This window comes from Crocodylus porosus, unplaced genomic scaffold (genome assembly GCF_001723895.1).
Source record: "Crocodylus porosus isolate Cpor-Errol unplaced genomic scaffold, CroPor_comp1, whole genome shotgun sequence".
NCBI lineage: Eukaryota > Metazoa > Chordata > Crocodylia > Crocodylidae > Crocodylus > Crocodylus porosus.
The window spans coordinates 9,616,213-9,639,597 of NW_017728927.1; the positions used below are offsets into that span (position 1 = coordinate 9,616,213).

General features: G+C 46.3%; 1 protein-coding gene across 4 annotated transcripts in view; it reads left to right on the top strand.

Annotated features, from left to right (window-relative positions):
• The window catches only part of PEMT (phosphatidylethanolamine N-methyltransferase), an 82,349-nt gene that overhangs the window by 36,541 nt on the left and 22,423 nt on the right, over window positions 1-23,385 (top strand). For all 4 annotated transcript variants that reach the window (XM_019541954.1, XM_019541953.1, XM_019541956.1 and 1 more), the window contains exons 3-4: window positions 8,428-8,543; window positions 19,754-19,899. In XM_019541954.1, the coding sequence (XP_019397499.1) occupies window positions 8,428-8,543; window positions 19,754-19,899 (262 nt within the window). The remainder of the gene's footprint in view (window positions 1-8,427; window positions 8,544-19,753; window positions 19,900-23,385) is intronic.

Genomic DNA, 23,385 nt, shown 5'->3' on the forward strand with positions numbered 1-23,385 from the left:
TCCTGCATCCACAGATGCATCTCGAGCAGGTCCAGGGAGGTGATCCTCCCCCTCTATGCGGCACTGGTCAGGCTGCAGCTGGAGTACTGCGTCCAGTTGTGGCGCCGCACTTCAGGAGGGATGTGGCCAGCATGGAGAGAGGGTCCAGAGGAGGCCACTCGCATGGTCAGTGGGCAGCAGGGCAGGCCCTACGAGGAGAGGCTATGGGACCTGAACCTGTTCAGCCTCCACAAGAGAAGGCTGAGGGGGATCTAGTGGCCTGTTACAAACTAGTCAGAGGGGACCAGTAGGCACTGGGGGAGTCCCTGTTCCCCTGAGCACTACCAGGAGTGACCAGGAATAACGGTCACAAGCTGGCCGAGTAAACCAGACTAGACATCAGGAGGCGCTACTTCACGGTCAGGGCAGCTAGGTTCAGGAACCAACTTCCAAACGAAGTGGTGCTGGCTCCTACCCTGGGGGTCTTTAAGACAAAGCTAGACAATCACCTTGCTGGGGCTGTTTGACCCCAGTACTCTTTCCTGCCGTGGCAGGAGGTCGGACTTGATGATCTGCTCAGGTCCCTTCCAACCCTACAAACTATGAAACTATGAGAGTGTTTTCATTGATTTCTGTGGGCTTCAGGCGCAGTGGCCTGGCCTTTGGGAAATGAATTGTGAAATGGTCCCTAGTAGAGAGGTGACAGTTTCTCCAATTAATTTGTGCCAAGGATCAAATGGGTGATGGAGATGGAAACTCCCACTCAGGGTCTGTAAGGCAGTGTGGGGGAAGCATTAACCATGGGGGGTGGGTATTAGAAACTTGTTTTTTTCTATACCTGATTAAAAATCCCAAATGCAGAATAATTCTCTGTGCTAGTGCCTCTAAAGCCATGCCATGCAAAAACAGCAATTTAACTGGGTTAGTTGTGGGGGGCAGGTAGGTGTTGGACTGCTGGCATGGCTTTAGAGGCATCTGTTATTTAGGCTGGAATGCTGTTATTCAGGCACCCCGAGGAGAACCTCCAGGCCACGTTGGATCATCAAGAAGACTCAAGTCTTCCATCAGCCTGCCCCAGGCCATGAATGTGACCCACACCCTCCCCAAATTACTAACCTGGAGTTAGTCAAGCACTTTCCTTGCCTCCCCACCTCAGAGAGCAAACATTAATGAGGAGATTTGGTGCACAAGTGCCTCCTTAAGACAAGCTGAAGCAATTTGTCATATTCATCATGATCTCCAGAAAGACACCAAGATCCAGGTCTAAAATGCAGTCATCATCCCCATTCTCTATGGATGTGCAATGTGGGTGACTACAAGACTCTGGAGAGGTATCACCAATGATGCCTCTGGAAAATCCTCCACATCAAATGGGATTCGCACAAATGCCACCATCCTTGTTGAAGCCAATGTTACCATCATTGAGTCAGCGATCCTCAAGCACCAACTTCTCTGGACCGGACATTGTGTGTGACTCTCAACTCCCATAACAAGTGCTGTACTCCCAGCTTAGTGACAGCCTGAGATCTTGTGGCCAGAGGAGACACTACAAGGACACATGGAAGGTATACCTCAAAAAATGGATGCTAACTTCAAGAGCTGGGAGGAGCTGGCTGCTGACTGACTCCAATGGCCCTGCATCTTCAGTCAAGCAGCAGTCCATTTCAAGGTAAAGCATCTTTCCCTCAAAGCAGAGAAGAGAGAAAGGAGGAAGGAAAAGGAGACAAACCCTGGCCTACAGCCTGCTTTTCTCTGCAGAAAGACCTGCAACTTCTGCAGATGAGTCAGTAGCTCAAGGATTGGAGTCTTAAATCATTTCAAGACCCATCAATGAGCCATGGTAGAGATCGTCCTCAAATTAAGGGTTTGCTGACGATGATGTTATTTGAGCAACGTTCTCTTGGTGAGGACTCCCAGATGCAGACAGAATAATGGGGCAGAGAATTACTTCCATATATTCACGGTCAACAGGCTTCTCAATAACTTCCCATCTCTGTTTATAGTTGCTCCTATTGCAATAGCACCCCAAAGATGGACGATATCCATGATGCATGCAAAGGCTATGTGTGTCTCTTTCTACTGTATGTTGTTCTCACCTTTATAGCTATGTTACTTCTGTGGTGCCCATAAGAACCTAACTTTGAGCATGTTGTGCATTGGATCAGACTGTACAAGCCCTGCGGTCTGTTAGCCATTCTCTGAGCGCACCTTTGCAGACCCCCACGCTGGGTTTGAGCACAGCCAAGGCCAGCAGATTCTCAAAGCAAAGACTGGGAGTCTGATCTCAGCCACGCAGTATATCATATTGTGTCCCTGGCTAAACCCTGAACTGTGCACACACACAAGCCCAGTGGCCTCTGGTTTCTACCATCCATGTTGAGATCTGTGCTGCAGCTGGATTTGATCAGAAGATTGCCCTTTCTTTCATGCATCCTGGAATATCACTGGCTTTTTTGTAAGCATTTCACAGATGCAAAGAACATTTATAATGAAGATGTCGTGTGCAACCCATTTCTTTCCTTCCTGGTTTTCGCAGCAGCTATGGTAAATTCTAAAATCTTAGATATCGTTGTTGCCTAGCTGAATTACTTACTATGACAGAGAGTGGAGGTTTTTATCTAATTTCTGAATGGAGAAGCAGTGACCACATGGCAACAGAGGTTTTTAAGCCTTCTCCTATAATGACTGTCTCTCTCTCTCCTCTCTTCTTTTCTTTCTGTTCCCTGCCACCGCCACCCTCAGTAAGAGGAGACACTTTTGCTTCTTTGAGAGCCCATTTGTTTTCAGCCTATTCTTGCTTCTTTTGTGTCAGTGGCACCATTTGCCTGAAAACCCTGCTATATCCCGGGTACCAGTGACATAGGTGTTACCTACCTTTCCATTCCCGAATGGCAGACACCTATGTTGTTCTGACAACACCCACAAATGGGAGCATCCGACTGCCCCGAGGATCCTTCTAATTCTCAAGTCTCTTTTTTTTCTTATTTTTTTTAATTGCAAGGAGGTGTGCCCCCAGGGCCTGGAAATGACAGCAGCTCTGCTGCAGAGTCAGGGTGAGGAAATGAACGGAGGAGCTGTGAACTTGTGATTTATAATTTGTTGGTGTATTCATAACACCACTCCAGTGAACAGCTGCGGAAAAGTATACACCAACAAACTGCAGACATCAACAGAATGCATTTCTTCTTGGGGTGAGGGGTCGTTATGAGCTATTTCTCCCCCCACCCAGCACCTCCCCAGTCTAGCAGCCATGTGAGAAAAGCATGCTGTAGTTCGTTTGCTCCCCAGGAGTTCAGAGAAAAATCACTGATTCAAGGAAACTGAGCAAAAAGCAAAGAAAGGTTCAAGGACGCTGCGGTAAGAGATAGCAGGATAACCTGGTCCCCGTACTGAACCTTGGCCTGGTCTCTAAGACGCTGACCCTGCCAAAACATGTGTTGTTGTTATGCTCACACTGGATCTTTGTGTTCGCCTGCCTGTGATGAAATGAATGTGTGCAAATTGTTTGAGCAGCACAGGACAGCCCGTAATTCCCCACACACCTGTCCTTACAGGTTACTTGTAATGAAGAAAACATTTTCAGGTGGGAGAAGATGCTCGCTACAGACTGGAGAACAAGTTGAAAGACCCTGATCCCAGCCCTTGCCTCCTAGGGTGAAGCCACTTACTAGGTTTCTGGAGACTTGTGTTCCTTTCCCTGCTCTGGCACGTGCTGCTTACGTGACCTTTGGCAAGTCACTTAATCTCTATGTATCTCGGTTTCTGGACAGTGGGACTGTTCACCCTTCCTTACCTCACAGGGGCATTGTAAGGCTACGTGATTTATTGTGAGGTGCTGAGATGCCTTGGTAGAGGGGCCACGTCAGGGCATAGACAGGCCGATTAGCATGGAGATGCAGAAGATCTCTTGGGCTCAGAAGCATCTGGTTTCACCGTGCACCTCCGGGGTCAACCAGATATAAAAATGGAATCTCATAAAATAGAACAGAGTCTGTGGTTCAAAGCTGGGGCTGAGCATATTAAAATGTAACATGTTTAAAAGTCAGCTTGCTTCAGCGGTGGAAAAAAAATCCATTTCCCTGAAACAAATGCTTACTATTAATGAAAAGCTATGATCCGTGGTGCCTACAAAGCAATAAATAGCATCTCTGGTCGATGGGAAGCTGTAACAAATTTGAGAGATGAAATTGCTTTTTATACGACTGTCGCATTTGTTTTTGTTTTGGGGCTTTTTGCATCCGTAAAGGAAACGACAACCTGAATTGATTTCTCGTTTCCATTTGCAGCCAGTTGGGGCATTTAGGTCCTTTTTCTTTTCTTTTCTTTTTTTTGCCTGGGCATTTGCACAAATAGCAGGACAGTGGCTCCATTTGCCTGTGAATTGTGGCTTCTGGAAATGATTTGATTCCACTCACAAGCTGTTCTGGTCGATGAGGAAAAGTTTAACAAGCTAAATGCAGAACATTGCACCCCTGAGCCTGCTACTGGCTTTTGAAATACTTGTACTGGGGGGTTTTAAAACTGACTGCTGGAAAACCATTTCCAAAAACAGCTTTCAGTCATCAGAGGGCTTTTGTGAAAGTCTAGTAGGGAAAGCAAGGTGTTGGGAGTCATAGGGAACTATGTTCTAAGTCTGTCTCTGGCCCAGACTTCTAGTACAATCGTTAGACAAGTAACTAGGCCCCATATGGACTCATTTTTTTCCAGTCTGTAAGAATAAATTACAAATACTTGCCTCCCCACTCAGATGCCATGAAACCTAATTATTGGGTCAAAAGCTGAAACTCTGCTTATGTGAAAGAGGTAACGCAGCTGAGAATTTCTCATCGATTCTCTTTGAGAACTGTCTCTCCACTTCAGCCATGCCGGTATCTGGGTAGCAGAGATGCTGTGGAAGTGCCATTACTTGAATAATACTAAATTACTCCAGCATCACTGAAAATTCACTCTTGTGGTCTGTGTTTATTTCGCTGCAACATCTTCCAGCTCCAGCCAGGATCAGAAGAGCCCTGCGACGTAGCATCCCATCTCCCAGTGCTCTGGGAAGGGGCCAGAGGACTGTCATGGGCTCAGTCAGCTCTGCCTAGTTACTTTTTATAGCAGATATCAGGGTTGGAAGAATGGCTTAAAAGGAAAGAGTCCAACCCAGTTGGGTGCTGGCTGGGGGTGAGATCAAGGTCTTCCTTTCAGCTCTCCCTCAAAGAGGAACCTGGCTGGGGTCAAGGACTGACTGGAAATCCCTAAAGGGACCTGGGAACCTGCTTGTAGATGCTGCTTCTCAGATGGATGTCAAGAGGTTGGTCCCCTGCTTGACAGGGTCCACAGCTAAAAAAAGAATTGCAAACCAAAACCCTATTCTTCTTCACGCCTAACCAGGGATTTGGTAATGGTCTGTTGCAAACCCAGCACCAGGCAGCTTGTCACTGTTTTCTTCTTGGCTGTATAGAAACATGCAAGGAAACGCTGTCCTTGTCTTGAAGAGCTCAAAATCCACTTGAAAGACATTTGCTCTCAGCCAGAATTAATCAAAGGTGCATAGATTTATTTATTTTTTTAAGGACAGAGGGGACAGCTGTGATTGCCCAGGAGTCAGTGCTGGCCCTGATGTCCTGGCATTCCCATGCAGAAAGGAGGGTCTGGTGTTTGAATTAGAAAGCTCTCTCTTGCTGACCAAAGCACTCCAGAGATGCTTTATGAAGTTCCTAGCTCTAGCTTCCAATCACAATTCAAATGACTGCCACCAGAATTATCCACAGGGAAAGTATCTGCATTAGGACATTTGCATAAATCACTGGCATGTGGCTTCATTACCCTCCCCTTCCTTCTTCCGTGACTCAGCCCCCTGGTGCAGTCACTTTTGATTGTAAAAAGGTGTCAGCTCATCCTGCATTGTTTCTTTCCTTTCACGGCTGCCAAACAGCAGCTCCTCTTTTAGCAGCCGCATGACGCAGTCTGCTTTAAATTAAATTTAAAGCATGGTCTATTTATACCAGCAAGCAAAAGGCTACAAATCTGCTGTCTGTCATGGGACAGGTTTCTGATTTTGGGGGCAGGCATTGCATAAGTAACTGAATTATTTTAGGAGCCTGTGAAATGGGTGCCCTGCTTATCAGAGACCTTGCATGTCTTTGCCTAGGGGAAACACATCACTCTCAACCGGTCTCACTTGGTGCCAGTGGATCAGCCTGAGAAAAGACATTGCCTGTAAAGTTGCCTTTCCCTGCTCACTGCTGGTAATCAAACTAAGCCGTTCTCAAATGCATTTAAACAGATGGGACTGTAATACATATGCAGGGTGGGTTATATACAGCCCTGGTGTTACCGGATGAGACATCACTGCAGTGAAGGGAAGGACATTCAGGTGAGTTTGGCCCTGTATGTTCTGTCGATTTCGCTACATCTGTTTCCGCCTCCGCACACTTTTACCTCGAGATCATTGACCCAGGGGGCTGATGCCAATGAGACATGTGGGCCTGATCCAGCGCCTGTGGGAAAAGAGCTGTGTAAATTTAAGCTAGCATGTCGACACTTAGTTTTAAAGGAAAACTAGGTGTTGACACGCTATGCATGAATTTAGTCTGGCAGGGAGGAGGAGTTTGTCAGAAGAGTGAAGTTCTGGAACAGGTGAAACAAGAAGTGGGAGCAAAGAGACAGACTAGTGTTAGAATGGGGATTGGTAAGTTTATGGGTAAGATTATGTGGTGTGGTTACCTGCGATAGCTGGGACAGGACTCACAAGTTCCTCAGGAGTGTGCAAGGCTGGAAGGGATCCCCTAGGAGAAATTCCAGTTGGTTTCAGAGGAGGATGAATCAGGCCCTGTGCCTTTTTAGCAGTGCTCCCGGCAACTCAAATGGCTTTCTAAAGTATGCACACATGGTTGAGCAAGGTAAGCTCGTGTGTGAGCTCACAGTGTATTGGCTACTCCGTGGCACCTGTGCCTGTTCATTCCCTGTGGTACATGTGAAGTTGCTTACCCCAGTTTTGCTGAAGAGTGTGTACATGGGCACTAAAGCCTCTGAAACTCTGTGTTGCTACAGGGTGAGCTGAGGTGTAGAGTTATTTCTGAGCCCATGTGCTTAGATTAGTGGTTCTCAACTTCTTCAGATACTGGGTTGATCTTGTGAATGATGTCAGCCTATTTAACAGTGCTAACATTATGTGGCACTCCACAGCTGCCCTAAAAGGATTCTTAAAGCACCCCAGGGTACCACTACACCCTGGCTGAGAATCACTGGCTTAAATTGGAAGGGTTTGGGACAGCGATGTTGTCCTCTGTGGTTTCTCTACAACAAACCAATGCATTTATGCTAGTTCATAGCTCATCCTGTGTTTGGATTTGCAAACAGAAAACAGAGCGCTAGACCAGATGTTAACAGATCTGTGATTATATGCGCGTGTGAGAGAGAGAGAGAGAGAGAATATATAACTTACTAAAAAAGACCCTTCTGTGTAACAGTTTTAGGTAGCTATGGATAATGACAAGCCAGGAGAACGGATAAAGCCGTTGTGGTTAACACTGCACAACCAGGACAAATGCACTGTACATGCAGGAAGGGTGGGTAGCAGACTTATCTGAAGCAGCTCTCTGGTAAAAGAAGGTATAGTTTCACAGGACTCTCTGATAAAATATGTGGCTCAATCCTAAGATACCTAGACTCCATCTTGAAGCACTATGCAAAAGATGGACCTTGGAGGTAACATGTCAACAGAGCTGGACCTAGTCCAGAGCCCAGGGAAGTCTTTAAGAAAGGTCCTGCTGACCTCAGTAGATCTCAGAACGCAGTCTTAGCAAGGAGCTGGGATTGAGATGGTTGCTTTAAAAGCTTTGTTGGCCAGGTGCGCTTGCCTCTATGTAGCGTAAGGTAGGTATCAGGGCAAGTGTGCATGGGAACTTCTCTTCTCTCCAGGGGAGCATGTCATTTGAGAGGCCTGGAGCTTGCATTTTGGAATGGCTTCCAAAGTATAAATAAAGTCTAGGGACAGGTCAGGTTTTTTTTTCAGTATGTTGGGCTGTTCCAGAGCAAGAGAACTGGGGAAATGGAAGAATCAGCATGTACAGAGCTCTAGGAAAAAAGGAATTTCACTAGTTCAGTATTTTCCCCTCCCTATAACATAGTAGAATCTGGCCCAGTGCATTGAGCCTCTGCAGACTGTCCATTCCTGCCTTCACTGGGGATGAGTCTTTCATGATCTAACCTGGTGGAAAGACCAGTGCATGAATAGGTGTCCCAAGAGCTTCCCAAAAACTGTAGAGCTTGGAAGGAAGTGTTCTCTACCGAGGTCTGGTTAAGCCAACTCCATTCAGTGTTTGCTGATCTGTTCTGGTTGATTCCCCAGCTGATGGTATGCATGTTGTACTTGGCTCTTGTAAAGAACCTGGGACTTTTTTGGCGCCAGCATGAATCGTGTGTCTCACTGCTCAGCATTCTTCTCTTTTGTCCTTGTAGGTAGCAAGATGGGAGCACAGAACCAGAGCGCTCAGCAGGGTCTTTGGCTCTCCGTACACTGCGTGCTACTGCCTGGGGGTGATCATCCTGCTGCTTAATTTTGTACGGAGCCATTGGTAAGGACCTCACTTTTGTGTTACCTGTGTGACTGTGGAAACTGGGGCCGTCTCTCTCATGCCAACAGTCTTTGAAAACAGTGATGCAGGTCAGGCCACATCAGCCAAATTTGGGAGACAGTCCCATCCCATTTTGGCTGCAACTGAAGCAAAGGATGAGATGTGAAGGGGAAAGTCAGAGAAGAAAGCAAAACTCTTTCCATTTGCAAGGCAGGAGTGGTGGGGAGTGTGCGGGGAAATCAGAAATGCTGCAAGGTGATCTCTTTTAATGACAAAAAGCAGCTGATCCAGTTGGGAGGGTGCTAGCCTGGCTTTGTGAAATGTGGGTTAAATTTCATACCCTGTCGCAGGCCCCTGTGTCCCTTTGGGCACGTTATTTAAGCGCCTAAATCCCTTTGAGAATCTGGGCCAAGCTCCCCTTGAAACTAAAACTAAGGTGTTTTGTTTTTTTTCAAGGTCAGCAGCCACCACTGCAACCATCTGGGCTGATCTCAGAGACGCTGCTCTCCAGCGCTCTCCTCTGACATCAGCAGAAGTCAGGCACCTAAGTACCTGGGAGGATCTGGGTTCTGGCATCTCTATGCTTCTGTTCTCCCTCGAAAATGGGGTGAATGGCCCTGTCCTACCTCACAGAGGTGTTGTGAGGATAAACTAAAGATTGTGCTCTGGGACACTGATAGTGGGGCTCTATCTCACTGCCTCCAAGACATTGCATAATCTGTAATCACACAGCGTTTTAATGTTGAGATATTACAGTAAATTAGGCCCATAAAAGAGACACTTAACTGTATAAACAGCATGTCATGAGACACCTAATTGAAAACAACCAACTTGTATTAAGAAAATAAAAGTCGCTTCATACTGGGCGAGCTGTTAATTTGAGAGGAGAGGGCATGATCAGGCCATTGGCAGCGGGGAGGTTTTCACTTTTGGTTGCTGGTTTGAATCCAGGCTGAGTCATTAGTGATTTAAAGCTATTTATATGCAGTTGTGAGAAGTGGTGTTGGAAGCAGGACTGTCCGTTGGCTAAAACAGCAGATGGGGCATCAGGAGGATCTGGTTCTCTTCCCAGCTCTGCCTTTCATGCTGTCTGACAATTGAAAAGTATATCACTTCTCTGCGTATCTATCTGTGTAAAAGCGAAGGAGGAAAAACCCTCTGCAAGGCAGGAACTGTCTTTGGTGTTTGAAAAGCATCTGGTATGTGTGTGTGTGTGTCTACAGCCTAAGCAATAACATCCTCAAGCGTGGAAGAAGGGCATGAGGTACCAGGGTCAGAGTTGCCCTCAAACCTAGCTGGTGACATTGGACTAGCACACCAGTTTTCTGTAGCCACATCCAACAAGAGAATGATGTGGCTACCACTACAGCCAGCCACCTCAGACTGGGTGGTGGGATACCCATATGAAGCTGGGCTGATTGAAACCGACCATCAGCACAGGTCTTAAGAGAGGCCCTGAACCTAGGATTCTTCTGTTCTAGTCGCTGTATTTCCTGCTCCAGTCTCACCAGCTGCAGAGTGGGTCAGTGGTCTATCAAAATGGACAACGGCCCATATGGCAATGATCCCTGATAAAATGGACACTGAGGCTGGGGCTTCAAAGGGGCCTATGACTGCTCAGTGTCCAAAGCTGCCTTTGAAAATGTCCTGTGCTCTATCTCTTGTAGGTATTTCTATAGCCCCCATCCCCATTATGTCTGTATGTCTCTCAGTCTTTAATGCAGTTACTTCTCTGGTGCTCTTACAAGGGAGGGCATTGCTGTTAAACCCATTTCATAGACGGGGAGCTGAGGCACAGTGGGATGCAGTGAACTACCTAGCATCACACACTGACACAATAGGGACCTAAACCCAAATATCCTACATCCTGGCCTGGTGCACTAACCACTGGACCATCCTTTCTCTTCAGCAACATCAGCTGGAAAGTGAAAGAATAGCCTGAAGACTTGAATACCCACTCACCCACAGAGATAATTCCTAAGCTTAGAGCCGAGATCTATACGGTGGTGTCTTGTTCCTGTTCCATGGCCAGTGGACATGCATTTCTAGAGATTGTCGATATGGCATCTTTCACCAGCAGGTCTTCATTTGGGTTTGGTTTTACTTTAGTTTTGAATTCTGCATTGGAAGGAGGTAGTAAAAGCAGAATTACTTTGTCTCCTGTTCTGAGACTTAGTGATTAATGTCAGAGCTGTTAAGTGTCTAATTTCCTGACTCTGTGTCTCTCTCGATGATTTCCCTCGATTGATTGCACAATGAGATGACTGGAGGGTCATCTTCAGAATTTTTGGCCTAGTACAGAGCGTGTATTACAGCACTTGTGGGCATTTTTTCCCCCTGAGGGAGCTGAGGAAACGAAACTCAGCATGCATTTCAAATGTTACAGCATTTCCTGCATAGAAGAGCAGGGATTATGTGTGCACTTGGCAGGCAAGCTGCTTAAACTTATCTAAGATCTGCCTAGGTAATGCCTATGTTAGCAAATAATATAGCACTGGTGATGTACTGTACATTATGGAAATAACGTCCTTAAGTGTTCTCAGTGCTAACGTAACAGTGTTGTCCTGCAGAAAGCTTCCTCAATGTCAACAATTTGGCTATGATCTGACAACTGTAGCTTACTCTCTCTGCAGCACTGTAATTAAAGTTGGGCCTGAACTGTTGTCCCAGATGCAGTTATGTCAGGGTCAGAGCTAATGTATTGTCAGAACTCCAGATAATTTCCATGGCATAAAACTCTCAGGTTAGAATTTGTAAATGCATCTCATCAGATTTTACTTCTTAGAAGTAACGCCAACAGTTACCCCCGCTCTGTGTTTGTTGGGACCGTTGCACACTACTGGAAGTCCTGAAGGAGGGCTCAGGATTTGTTTAGTCCATAATTTAATTTTTGGCCATGCAGAATGGCTTGTGTGACCTGCTCGTGACTCATGGACGGGTGTGTATTTAGATTTCACAGCTCAGCTAACTGCCAGTGGGGGTGGTTTTGGGGGTACACAAAAACCCATCCAGGTGAAATAGTCCCTGTTTTCGGAGTCTCTGCCAGCCTCTAAACCTGTAAACATGGCAGAGAAGTGTGAAACGATGCGCCTGAGGTCATGCAGCAGATCAGTGGCGGAGCCAAAATTATAATCCCGTTTTCAAGGGCCACCAACCAAGTGCATGCTCAATGGCTTGCGCTGTAACTCAGAAAGCCCAATCCTCTGTGCTTCTCAAGCTGGCCAAGTTTTGATTGTGGCTTTGTTTGTTGCCTCTGTATTTAGTTGTGCTGAAACAGGTTCAAGTGGTCCTTGGCTGTTTCAAGAGGTACTCTTGAGTACCACATCCATAAGCATGAGCGGGAAGAGCCATGGCTTCAGAATGGTAGCACGGGTTGCAAATGGACCTTAAGAGCCATCAGTTCCTCCAAATGCACCTGCAAAAGGGGAGGCCATCCTCACTCTGCAGGTTTGGCATGGTTACAGTGAGGCCGCTGTTGTAAACACCGACCTTTGTTTGTTTGCCCAAGTCGGGAGGGCCTGCAGTATTGTTCCCATCCCCTACATGTTCGTAGATCCTTGTTCTAAAGCACGGCGCGTGGATGGCTAAAGAGCAATGAACACGTAAAGTGAAAACGTAAGCACTGCCCAGTTGCTTAATGCAGACGCAGAAATTTCGGCATCTGATTAGGTCAGGAAAGCACCCTGGAAACTCCATCTCACAATCCTACTTGCTTTTCTTCCGTGTTTGAGTTGCATCTGTTTCTGGACTAAATTGAGTTTTCACTTCCCAGCCCCGCAGAACCAGTTGAACTGACCAAGAGCAAGCTGTGCCTTACAAATGCAACAAAGTGGGGGGAAGCTGGTTCCTAATCTCAAATTTTAATAGTCTTGGGGATGCAGGCAGTGAGGGATAATGAGGAAAAAGACCATCTCTTGAGATCTTCCCCCACCTCCTCCTCCCCTCCATCCCCAGAAGCACCCACTTGAGTCTGCAGTACTGGCTATAGCTTTCCTGTGTGGTTTGGGGCTGCATCGTGCACAAGAATGACGTGAGCACATCTCAGAATGTAAATATTTCTTCTTAATGTGCTTTTGATCATCACTGCATTTATCAGAAGACTCCAAAGCCACAGGGAGGGGCCAAGGAGAGATTTTGAGAATTAATTTTCAGTGCGGGGGGGGGGGAAGGACTAGGGGTTCAAATCCGTACAGCTTGCTAGCTTGTCCTCCACTCTTGGGAATGTTTTTGTTGCCTTGAACTTGCCCTCCCAGCCTGTGCCACAACAGCTCTGTCTGACTTCAACTTTGTTCCGCATGAGTATCTTGGGTGTAAAGATATTGTGGTCGTTAGACGATTAAATGCTTCCTATCTGCAAAGTGTTTTTTATCTAGCACAGTTCTTAGACTCGGCTCCAGAATGGCCTCGGCCCAAAGAAACTGCTTAGCAAACTACGTAAGAGGACAGGCTGTAATGGCTTTTGTGCAGTTGTTGTTCCTGGTAGACTGAAATTCTTCCTGATCAAAGTTCTTTGCCTCTTGCAGAGCCTCTATTATCTCTGCTTGGAGAAAAAAAAAAAAAGGAAAATCTGGTCTCTTACTGTTTGGCTGCTCCAGGCTTTGGGGTAATTATCTGAGAAGTGTCTCATTCAACTGATCTTATTGCCCTCTTAATTTATGGCTGATGACTTTGCAGTGCTGTAGATGAATTGTTGACATTGTTCCCATGCATGCACTTGATACAGTCTTTCCTGAATGCTACCACCTGATCTGGTTTTATTTTCTCATTTGGCAATGTTCTTTGAAAGCGTATGTTCAAGTCCCAGTTATTTCCCTGGGTTTCTCTTCCCTACTGCTCCTGCACGTAAAACATAGTTTTGCTGGGCTTGGGAAAGGTGGGGAGCATGCTTATAGGTTTCTGCTAGAGTAGCGCCTGGAGAATGACGTTATTGAACTGCATGAGATAGGAAGCGTGACCGAAAATCAGCAAGCCCTGAAACCAAATATTAGCAAAGCCGTGAGACTGCCCCTCTGCACTGGGCTGTCAACAAACAGGGTGAGCAAACTATTGAAAAATCAAAGAAATATTTTTCCTGGATGATTCCTCATAGGAATTATAGGAGGCAGTAGAATGTGGGCTCAGATTTCCAAAAGACCCCTAAGGGTTTGAGACCCTGTATCCATCCATTCATTTTAATTAACTCCTTTGCATTTTAACGAGAACAATATCTCCACCCATCCACCAGGCAGCTCTGAAAATCCCAGTGGTCAGTTGTCCGGCTGCTGGTGACCCTGCCGGTCTGATAGTCTCTCTTCACCCAGCACGGGGTTCCAGGCAGGGGGATTTGTGTTGAGAATCACCTCACATTTTAACTACAAATTTTTGTGTTCCAAAGCAAAGGATATTTCCGATGTGGCCTTTGCCGTATCCTAACAGCAGTGCTTCATGTTCAGAAGAAACCCAAATTCATCTCCCAGATGCTGCCTGCCTGGAGTCGCCAACAGCAGTGGTACAATCTGTTTTGGACAGGAAAGGAGGTTACTTGTTACTCATCGACATGTTTGAGAATTGGTATTTGCGTCTTTGTCTAGCAAGTGCAGCGCATAATAAGTCTAAAATAAACAGTCTGCAGTAGTACATGGATTGGAGCTCCTGACATAACAGGTGGCAATATCCTCAGCTGGTGGGAATCAGTGTTGCTTCGTGGACACTGAATGGGTTTGGGAGACTCAGGGATCCAGCCCCAAACCCCTCTTCTAGACTTGCTTTTGCAAACCTCAGATTGAAAATAAGAAGCAAATAAGCATTCAGGCAGGAGGTGTGTGTGTTATATCCTTTCCTGTGAAGGGGCCAACAGGTAACGATTCTAGTGTGGTCTGAAAAAAAAAAAATGCAAACCTCATCCCCTCCCTTATGTATGCTTTGAATGGTCTGATAGAAACTCAAATCAAACCCAAAGTTGATCTGTGTGGTCTCACACCAACCCTTCCCCCTCTCCAGTCCCTGCCTTTTCCTGCCAGATGTCTTAGAAATGGAGCAAGGATTGCAGCAAGGATGTGGAGCTGGGAAAAGACGATATTAACGGTTACACACTGACCTAAATAACGTGCAAACAGATGCTGTGGGAAAAGCAAAGTCGTATGGGTGAAAGAAGCTGTGAAGGAAAATGACTGACATAACAGTTGTTGATGATGTTGGCAGGAAGAAACCTTTTTTTAAAAAAAAAAAAAAATACCGAGTACTTTTATTGTGACGCTGCTGGTCATAATGTTTGTTGCTGGTGAATTATTGGGTGTTCTTTCACAACCGCCTCTTTGGACCAATAGGAACAGTTGCTCCCAGTTCAATTATCCCTGGGTAATGGGCTCGCTCTGTGAATAACTGACTGTCGGTGGTAATATGATTACAGCAGTGTCCCCATTTATGCACCTAATCCTTCAGCCAAAGAAGTGCATAATTTTCACTGTGATACTTACACTACTGCTGAGACTTTTTTTTAGTCCTTAAAATTCATGCTCAGACCCATAGAATTAGCCCCTGGTGATCGACTGTCACCTACACTCTGTCTTCCCGTTCCCAGTTCTTTCATAACTGGCTTTTTAATGTGAGAAGCAGGGTTTCTTTGGTAATATCTTGCTTCTCGCATATTCCCTGGACCATCCTGGCTACGACAGGACTGTGAATCTACTGCAGCGGGCTTTCGCCATGTCACACCTCTGAGTTAGCAGCTCCAATGTGTGCAGGGAATAAAGCAAGTGAGGTTATTCTCACGCAGTGACCTGGCCTTCTAGATGAGGTGCATGAGATCCAAGGAAATGTGCAGACAGAAGTGCTGCTGCTGCTGCATGAAGTTACACTTGCAAGCAGGTCTGGAAGCTTTGGCCAGTGCAAAGCACAGCTGCTTGTTTAGCTGGTGCAAAACACCACATCTGGAGCATCACCTTGCAGCCCTGCTCCAGAGTCTCAGCTGGCTTCCACAACATGCCTGGTTGCAATTCAAGGTGCCGGTGGGAGCAACGGGGTATTGAGAGCCCTTCTTTCAAAAAATCAGCTCCTCAATTTCCATGCCGCGAATGTGAATTTAGGAACCTGGGCAGACAAAGTTCTTTGAGTAAACCTGGTATCTTTTATTAGACCAACTCAAATATTTGAGTTGGTCTAATAAAAGATATCAGATTCACACAAAGAACCTTGTCTGCCTATGTCCTTAAACCAACACGGCTGCAGCCTACACCCCTGTAATTTAGGAACCTGGATTTTGATTTCCATTCTTGGAAATCTTGCTCTTAGCTACTTCCATACCTAGCCTGGGTTTCCTCCAACCTGTAGGAAAAATCTAGCTGTCCAGTCAGCCCTAATACAATTTTTTTTTATTACTGTGCCTTCATACCCCTTTAGAGGCAGGTTTTAAATGCATTTCCACCTTCATGTCTTATTTATTTTCCTCGGTGGTTTCACTCCACTTTTGTTGTTTTATTTCCAGCCCATTTAGTTTGGCTCATAAAGTTAATATCACCTGCACAGCAACAGGTGTATCATTATAGTGACTTCATCTCCATTTTAGGAACATGTAAGGAAAACAAAGCCTCTTGCATTGGGTTGTAATGAAAAAAGGCCACGTGTAACATCTTTCTGGAAATAGCTTTTCTAAGGTTTTAGTTCTGTACCTTCAGTTTCGTACTGTTTGAAGCGGTCAAATCATCCTTCTCCCACCTGCCTTTGCCTTTGTGACAGCCACCCCCGGCTGATGCCCCAGGGACCGAAACTCTGACTTTCAGGGCTTAAAAGGCCAAGAGGTTTCATGTCCTCTCCATCCCTCTGTCCACCTATATGCTACAGGGCGATGCCTGTAACCTGAAGGCCATTGGATTTGCAGCAAGAAGGGGCAGAGGAGGCCTATTGATAATGCATGTCGATGCTTTAAATACATGACTCACGTTTCTCTGTTTGACATCACAGTCATGGCTTGGGAAAATACAATTTAGCAGGTAGAAATGGAGGATCAGATGCTTGAAGTGCTCCTTGTGCACCATCTGCAAGTCCTTTCTAAGCCATTGGTCTGTGGATGGTCACTTGACAGCCACTAGGATAGACCAGAGACCGCCTCTTGAGTGATGGTGCACCCAAGGCGGCAGGTGTGGCTGGTAGAGCCTGGAGTGGATATTTTGGAGCTATGCAGAGAAGAAGGTCAATGCAGATCTCACCACCAAGATGCAATGCAAAACTCATCTATGGGCAGAGGCTTTCCTTTGATAAGAGATGCTGCTAAGTGGAGCAGTGACAAAATGGCCTTCTTCAGGTGATGCAGCAGTACCACAGAGAATGGAGTTCCTTTGTCAGCACTCACAAGAGGCTGCCTACTCCTTGCTGTAGATGCCTGGATATCATCATGGTGATGGGCACATTGGAAATGTCCACCATTGATAGGGGAAACATCTGGGCGTCTAGATTTCCATACACATATTTTGAGGTGCTCTGTGAAGGGGGGTATGCCCAACAGTATCTTAACTGGACAGCGGTTCATCCTTGATGTAGATGGACATTCCTAGCTTGAGGTTCACCTGCTTTGTATTTGGAATGGATTTAAACACTTTGGATGGAGCATGGCAGTGTTTCTTCTTAGGACATGGTATGACAGTAGGCTACTGCTTGCCCAGAACAGTCATAACAAAGCATGTGACACCGGGGCCTGTGTTAAAAGGGTCATTTTAATGATCAACCTACTGTCTTGCTTTCTTCCTTGTTGAGGGGGGTTGGCTGATCCCTCACCTACAGAAGAGTGATGTGCGATAAGGTTGACTTGTGGCTGCTGAGGTTATGTTACAGGTATGGCAATAATTGGAGCTGCTGAAAACTGTGTTGATTGTCATGGCACTGGGTAGGAAATGCTCAGAGGGTTTATTTACCCATTGTGAAAAACGCCTGTGCTCATCAAGTATGGTGCAAATAGAGATTCTGTTTGGGGAGATATACAACATGACTCCAGGGAAAGACAGGCCATTATCGCAGTGCAAACACATCCCTTGAGCTGCAAGCTGAACACCAGGGGAATCGAACAAGACATGCTGATTAGGGTAATTAATGTTTGCCTGAGCATCCAGGCATGAAAGCAAAGGCTGGGATGGCTGGAAGAGGAGGCTGAGGGAGGGGAAGACCGTGCCAAAATAAGCCTCTCTGCATGCTGGTGGTAGATACTTGGGCTTTGTTCTCAGTGACCTGCTTTCTCTGCTATTGGGCATGTTCTGGGCTCGTCGGACTCTGAAGCCATGCAGGGTAAATCAGAGGCGCCACAGGGCTGTTTTAGCCTGGGCTCCATTCCCCACGAGCCCAGAGCATTCAGTGCAGCACGTTTTGCTGCACCTCTGCCTTGCCTCCAAGCCACCCCATACACAGGGAGACCAGGAGTGAGGTCTGTAGAGCCTTTCCACCACCTCTATTCTGGCTAAGGAGGCCTTCTGTATAGGAGGAACCCTCATGGGGGTTTTTCTACCCACTCGGAAACGTTGTCCCTTGGCATAACAAGACTTCACAAACATCCCTGAGACAAGAGTCCTGAAGCCTTTTGTGGGGTCCCGTTTCGGATGCTGAGTACCCTTTTGCTAAAGCAGCGTTGAGGGTGCGTGACGTCCGAGCGGGAGGTGAAATGGCAGCAGCTGGTCTCTGCTATGGGTTTTTTCCCCTCTTTGCATCCTCATCTCGCTCTGAAATGTATGCAGTTTGCATGGGGCTGGTTCTGCCTACTTTGGCTTGGTCTGACTCTGGCTACCCTGGGGTCACTTCTGGCTTCCCCCCCAGCCTGGACCAACTACAGTCGCCATGTGTCTCACTGACTCGACCTGCCTAGCCACTTCCCAATGCAGGTGGAAGTCAGTAGGAGTTCTTCCATAGACTTTGGTCGGGCATTTTGAATTCATGCTCTTCCCTGGGCATGAGTGTAAAGACATACCACCTGTGCTGGCTTCTGTTAGACCTATTTATTCCCTTCCATGCCGCATATCCAGCACGTGCAAACTGTTTGACCCAGCAAGTCACAAACAAGGTTGAGATGTTGGCTTTTTTTTTTTGTATGTATGATTTGCCGACATTCTCCTGCTAGTACCGCTACTTCCCCCTGAGTCTGAGAAACCCTGCCTTTTCCATGCCTTTGAAACCTACATTTCCATTATCTTCTGTGCTAGTGCAAAGGATAGAAACCTGCAGCTTTCATTTAAGTGAAAAAATGATCCTCCAGTACTTGAGTGACTCTAGGAGCTGGGCTTTGAACACACCAAACACTGCAGTATTCAAAGTAAAATCACAGAAGGTAGCAAAGCTCTTAGCATGTTAGAGAGCAAGGGAAAAAAATTGGACTCCATCTACTCAAGGGAACTGGGGCTATACAGAAACTTAATTAAGATTAGAGTCCCCCTCAGACTGGATAGAACATTTTCTAAGGGATTCCGATTATCATTTGGACCAAAGATGTGTGAGGCCTATTAAAAACCTTTACTTAACTTTAATTTAATTACATTTCAGCGTTCACAATGGTTGTTCTAAAGGCCTTTTAAAAAGTGTCTCACGTGGCAGTGACTTCTTCAGAAAGAATGTGCACCAATCAGCAAGACCTGCTACCCTTTCTCTGTGCTCAAAGTTATTTTGAAGTGTGTATGTCTAATACTTTTCCCTCATCAGTTCTGATCTTCCTCCCAAATTCCTACCCTCAGGCTTCAGATGTGAATCATTCCAGAGGACGTGTCCAACATGTAAAAATATTTGGTTTAGAGTGTGGGGGGGAGAGGGAAAGGGACAAGATAACCCAGCAGATCTTTCCCAACACTCAGCTTCTGGGCTTCAGGTTTTGCAGCCTCAGGCACTTTATATGGACAAGGCTGCTGCCAGAAGCCTGCTGCCAGAAGGGCCTGGGTGTGATAAAACTCTTGCTTTGAAGAATGGAACAACTGCTTTTAAACATGTAGTGGAGAAACTTTAATATTTTTAGCGCCATGCCCTGGGTTCCAAGTAGAAGTAACTGCATCATTCACTGCCCTGCCACTTTGCTTTTCTCAGGAAATAATCAGAACAACTGGGGAGCCATCATCTCAGATTAGCTCTGGAGAATAAAAACAGATCCTGACTCTTCCTACCCAACTTCTTTCTCATGTTCCAGCCTCTGAATCGCAGATCTCCCATAAAGATGCTCATAAAGCTATTAATATGATGCTTCAATTAAAGATCCTTTTTCTTTCCCACAGTTTCACAGAAGCGATGAAGAGCCAACCAAAGCTGGAAGATTTGGATTGCCTTTTTTCCTACTATGTGGGCTTGGTCCTCCTGGGAATAGGAACCTTGTTTGTCCTCTCCAGTTTCTTGGCATTGGGATTCATCGGGACTTTTTTAGGTAAGGCCGCTGTTGTCATTGGCTGCAGTGCGGAGTTTTCTTGTGGCATGCGCCCGAGGCAGGCCAGGAATTTCAAGGTTAACTACTGACTCATAGTAACTTAGTGGTTCAGTGATCCCTGATGGGGATTCTCGGGATTTGGATTTCTTTTAAGAGGTCTCTGGTAGGACAGCAGAAATAAAGCCACTCAGGGTCACCAGCTCTCTTGACTATTTTGGCTGTAACAGCCAGGCAGGGCACACATGAGGTGAGTTTCAAAAGGACCTGTGGTAACGGAGGTGGCTGCATCTCACTGAGTTTCAATGAGACTGAGGCTCCTAAGTCTCTGAAACACCTTTGAAAAAATGGCCCCTGATCAGAAAGAGTTGGTTTCCGGGAATTCAGCTTTCCTGATCACAAGGCTGCCTGACAAGACCAGCACAACTTTGGAAACCCAGATCAACCATCTGTCCCTCTTACTCCCTACACTTTTCCTCCAAAGCAGTAGGAGAGGAGAGGCATTGTTTTAAAGGAGACTTTAAGAACAAACACATTTAAAATGAGGGGAAAAAATAGCGCTGACTCAGACAAAGCCACTCTGACTGAAATTAGCCTCCTGAGCTTCCTTCAGGGCCCTCCGCATAAAAGCAGTCCTTTATGTTCTGTTTAGTTAATTAAGAACGTGGCTTCTAAATCCCCTCACATAGAGAGCAGAACAATCCTAGCAGACAAAGCAGTGATGTGCAGTAATCCTCTGCCTATTGCTCCCGGAGAAGTATTGGCCTTGGGCCTCTCCTGCAACATGGCAGCCGGTGCCTTGTCCAGGAAAATCTGTTCTTCTGCTGTCATTTCTAACTGTTGGACAAGACTCTTATCCTCATTGTCAAGGAGCTTGCTCTGGACTGTTGGTTACATTTCCCTCCCTGTGCAGCAGCATTTAAGTGGTAGAAGAAATGACTCATGCATTTAGTTTGTTCAGTTGGTGAGTAAAACTCTTCAGCCTCTATCTGCATGCAAGGTGTTATATAAATCTAAGATCTATACCATTATCAACCTCCCCTCCTTCTGCCTCTCTATTTTCTATGAATAAGAGTACCATAGAGGTCTCATGTAGTATTTCCTTGTCTTTCTTTGTTGCTGCCTATCAGAGTTACTCTTGGATTCACAATTATCGAGGCTTGATGTCATCAGGATGTTTTCCCTCACCGAGTTGTTAGCTCAGTGATGTTTTTGAATGTGGTTTTATGGGAGTTTTTAGTTCCACTGAACTTTTTATAGAGCATATTTTATATAGTGCTTTGCACAGTACATGTACATGCTACAGCACATACATGGGTGGGTCTGTGGCTGTAGAAAGTACCAAAGAGAGAATTTTCCCCAGTGACTGTGACATCCAAATCCCATCTGAAAGGCACCTGTGAAAGTCCCATGCTGAGAGTCCAGCTTTGGATTCATGCCACACGCAACCCCCAGTCAACTGAGCTGTAAATGGGTATCTGGTCATTCAGGTTTTGGGGGTCAAGGCAGTTGCCCCTAAGGATAACTACATCACTCCTTGGTGTGCTGATGTCTACAGGAACCACTGTGCCCAAAACAGGCTAACCTTATGGGCCGCTAAGCATGGGAGGACCCATGGCCTTTTTGATGTACAAATTATTCAGGCTTATTCTTAGGTAATGCACAAGGGTGGGAAAATCTGTGCCGGCCTTCTCTCCAGAGTCAGTACATCCATTACAGTGCTATGATCCAGTCCTTCCCTCGGTTCTCCCAGAGCAGCCCCATCCCCACTGACGTCAAAGACCATAGGAAGAAGGGGTGGTTGCAGGGGTGATGACAGCACGTGCTCTGAAAGTGTCCGTGGATGCTTTTAGATTGATTGTATATAATAAATGATCTGTTATCTGTATTGCCAGAGTACCTAGGAGCCCAAGTCACGGACCAGATTCCTGTTTCACTGGGCACTGGACAAACACAGAACAAAAAGGACAGTCCTGCCCTCAGCTGCTTGCAATTAAAGTAAAATGCACTTCCGCCCTAGGGAGGTTGGCATCTCAGCTGAACCTCACCATGCATATGCAGCAGCTCAACAGTGGATGAAGCAGGAACACATGTCTCTGCCCACCCAGAATTAATATTAAGTTCAGTGGGAGCCCACACACTGATTCAAGTTCACCAGGCATTTGTTTCCTTCACAGTTTTCATGGGTCAGTTCATTGACACTTAAATTCATCCATGGCCATCTAAATAGTCCGACTTCACTTCCTGGTGGGTGGATGCATGGAAAGAATCCTTTCTCCAGCAGCCGCTGACTCCGATAGTAATAATATTGTCTATATTGCGCTTTTGATCTGAGCCTTTAATCAACATGCTCTACAAACCTAATTAAATTAATCTTTGCAGCATTGCTCTTGCAGGAGAGAGTGAGGGAATCCACATTACTGCTTTGCAACTGGAAACACAGAGGCACGGAGGGATGTATTGAGTTGCTGAAGGTCTTGCTACCAGAGGTGGAAGCCAGGAGTCCCAAAGGCATGCTCTGGCCTTGAGTCTGTGCCTCCATGCTCCTTGTGGTCCCTCTTTCACCTACCCAACACCGATCCCAACCACCTTGTGTGGTTGTAGCTCTTCTGCCACCATCTCTGTTTGCAGAAAGGAAAAATCCAATTGTCCCCTGACATCCCCAGAAGCAGGGAATAAGTTACGGTGGCCTCTCCTCCTGGAGGACCGGGCACCTGGTGGAGAAATTGAAGCTGAGAAAGGCTCAGCCAGTGGGTGTCAGTTTTGTGTGCAAATTGGTTGAGCGTTGTCTCCAAGTAGAGCCAGGTCTGCACTGTTTACGTAAAGCCTGATTCATCACTGACTAGAAGGATCCTTTGGACTTGAGTTTCCAATGAAAAGCAAACAAGTGAGTCAGGTTGAGCGTAAATGCAGACTGACTCTGCTCCCCTCAGTGCTGTGAAGAGAGCTCTATCCCAGTGGCTCTCATCTTCCTCTCCCTGCAGGTGAAACAGTGTAGGCAAAAAAACCCCACACAGATAGAGAAGATTTATCCATGCTGATGGCTAGCCTAGCCTGAGCATTACATAATCAAGCTTTGCGCAATCAGGATACCATCCCTGCTATGAGTGCTCTCCACCAAGGCCGGTGGAGAATGGAAGCCTTCAATATTTCCATGAATTTATCGTGACTCAACACCAACAAAACCAAATGAAAATCCTTTCTGCTTGCTGACCTTGTAGAATGAGGCTGCTGTGCCTGGTGATCTCCTTTGGTCATGAAGGAAAACTTGAGCTGTGGGCATCTATTGCTCCTTGGAGAAGGGAATGGAGTGAATTCCCTAGTGGGATTTTTTGAATCCCCTTCTGTAGACCGAGGCTACATGGAGTGGGCTAGAAAAAAACCATCATATCACTTAACCTCTACCAATAGCCTGTGTGAGAGGGAAGCTTGAGAGAGCTCCCAAAATAACTGGCGTTTCATTCAACCCATCCCTTCACCTCCTACAAC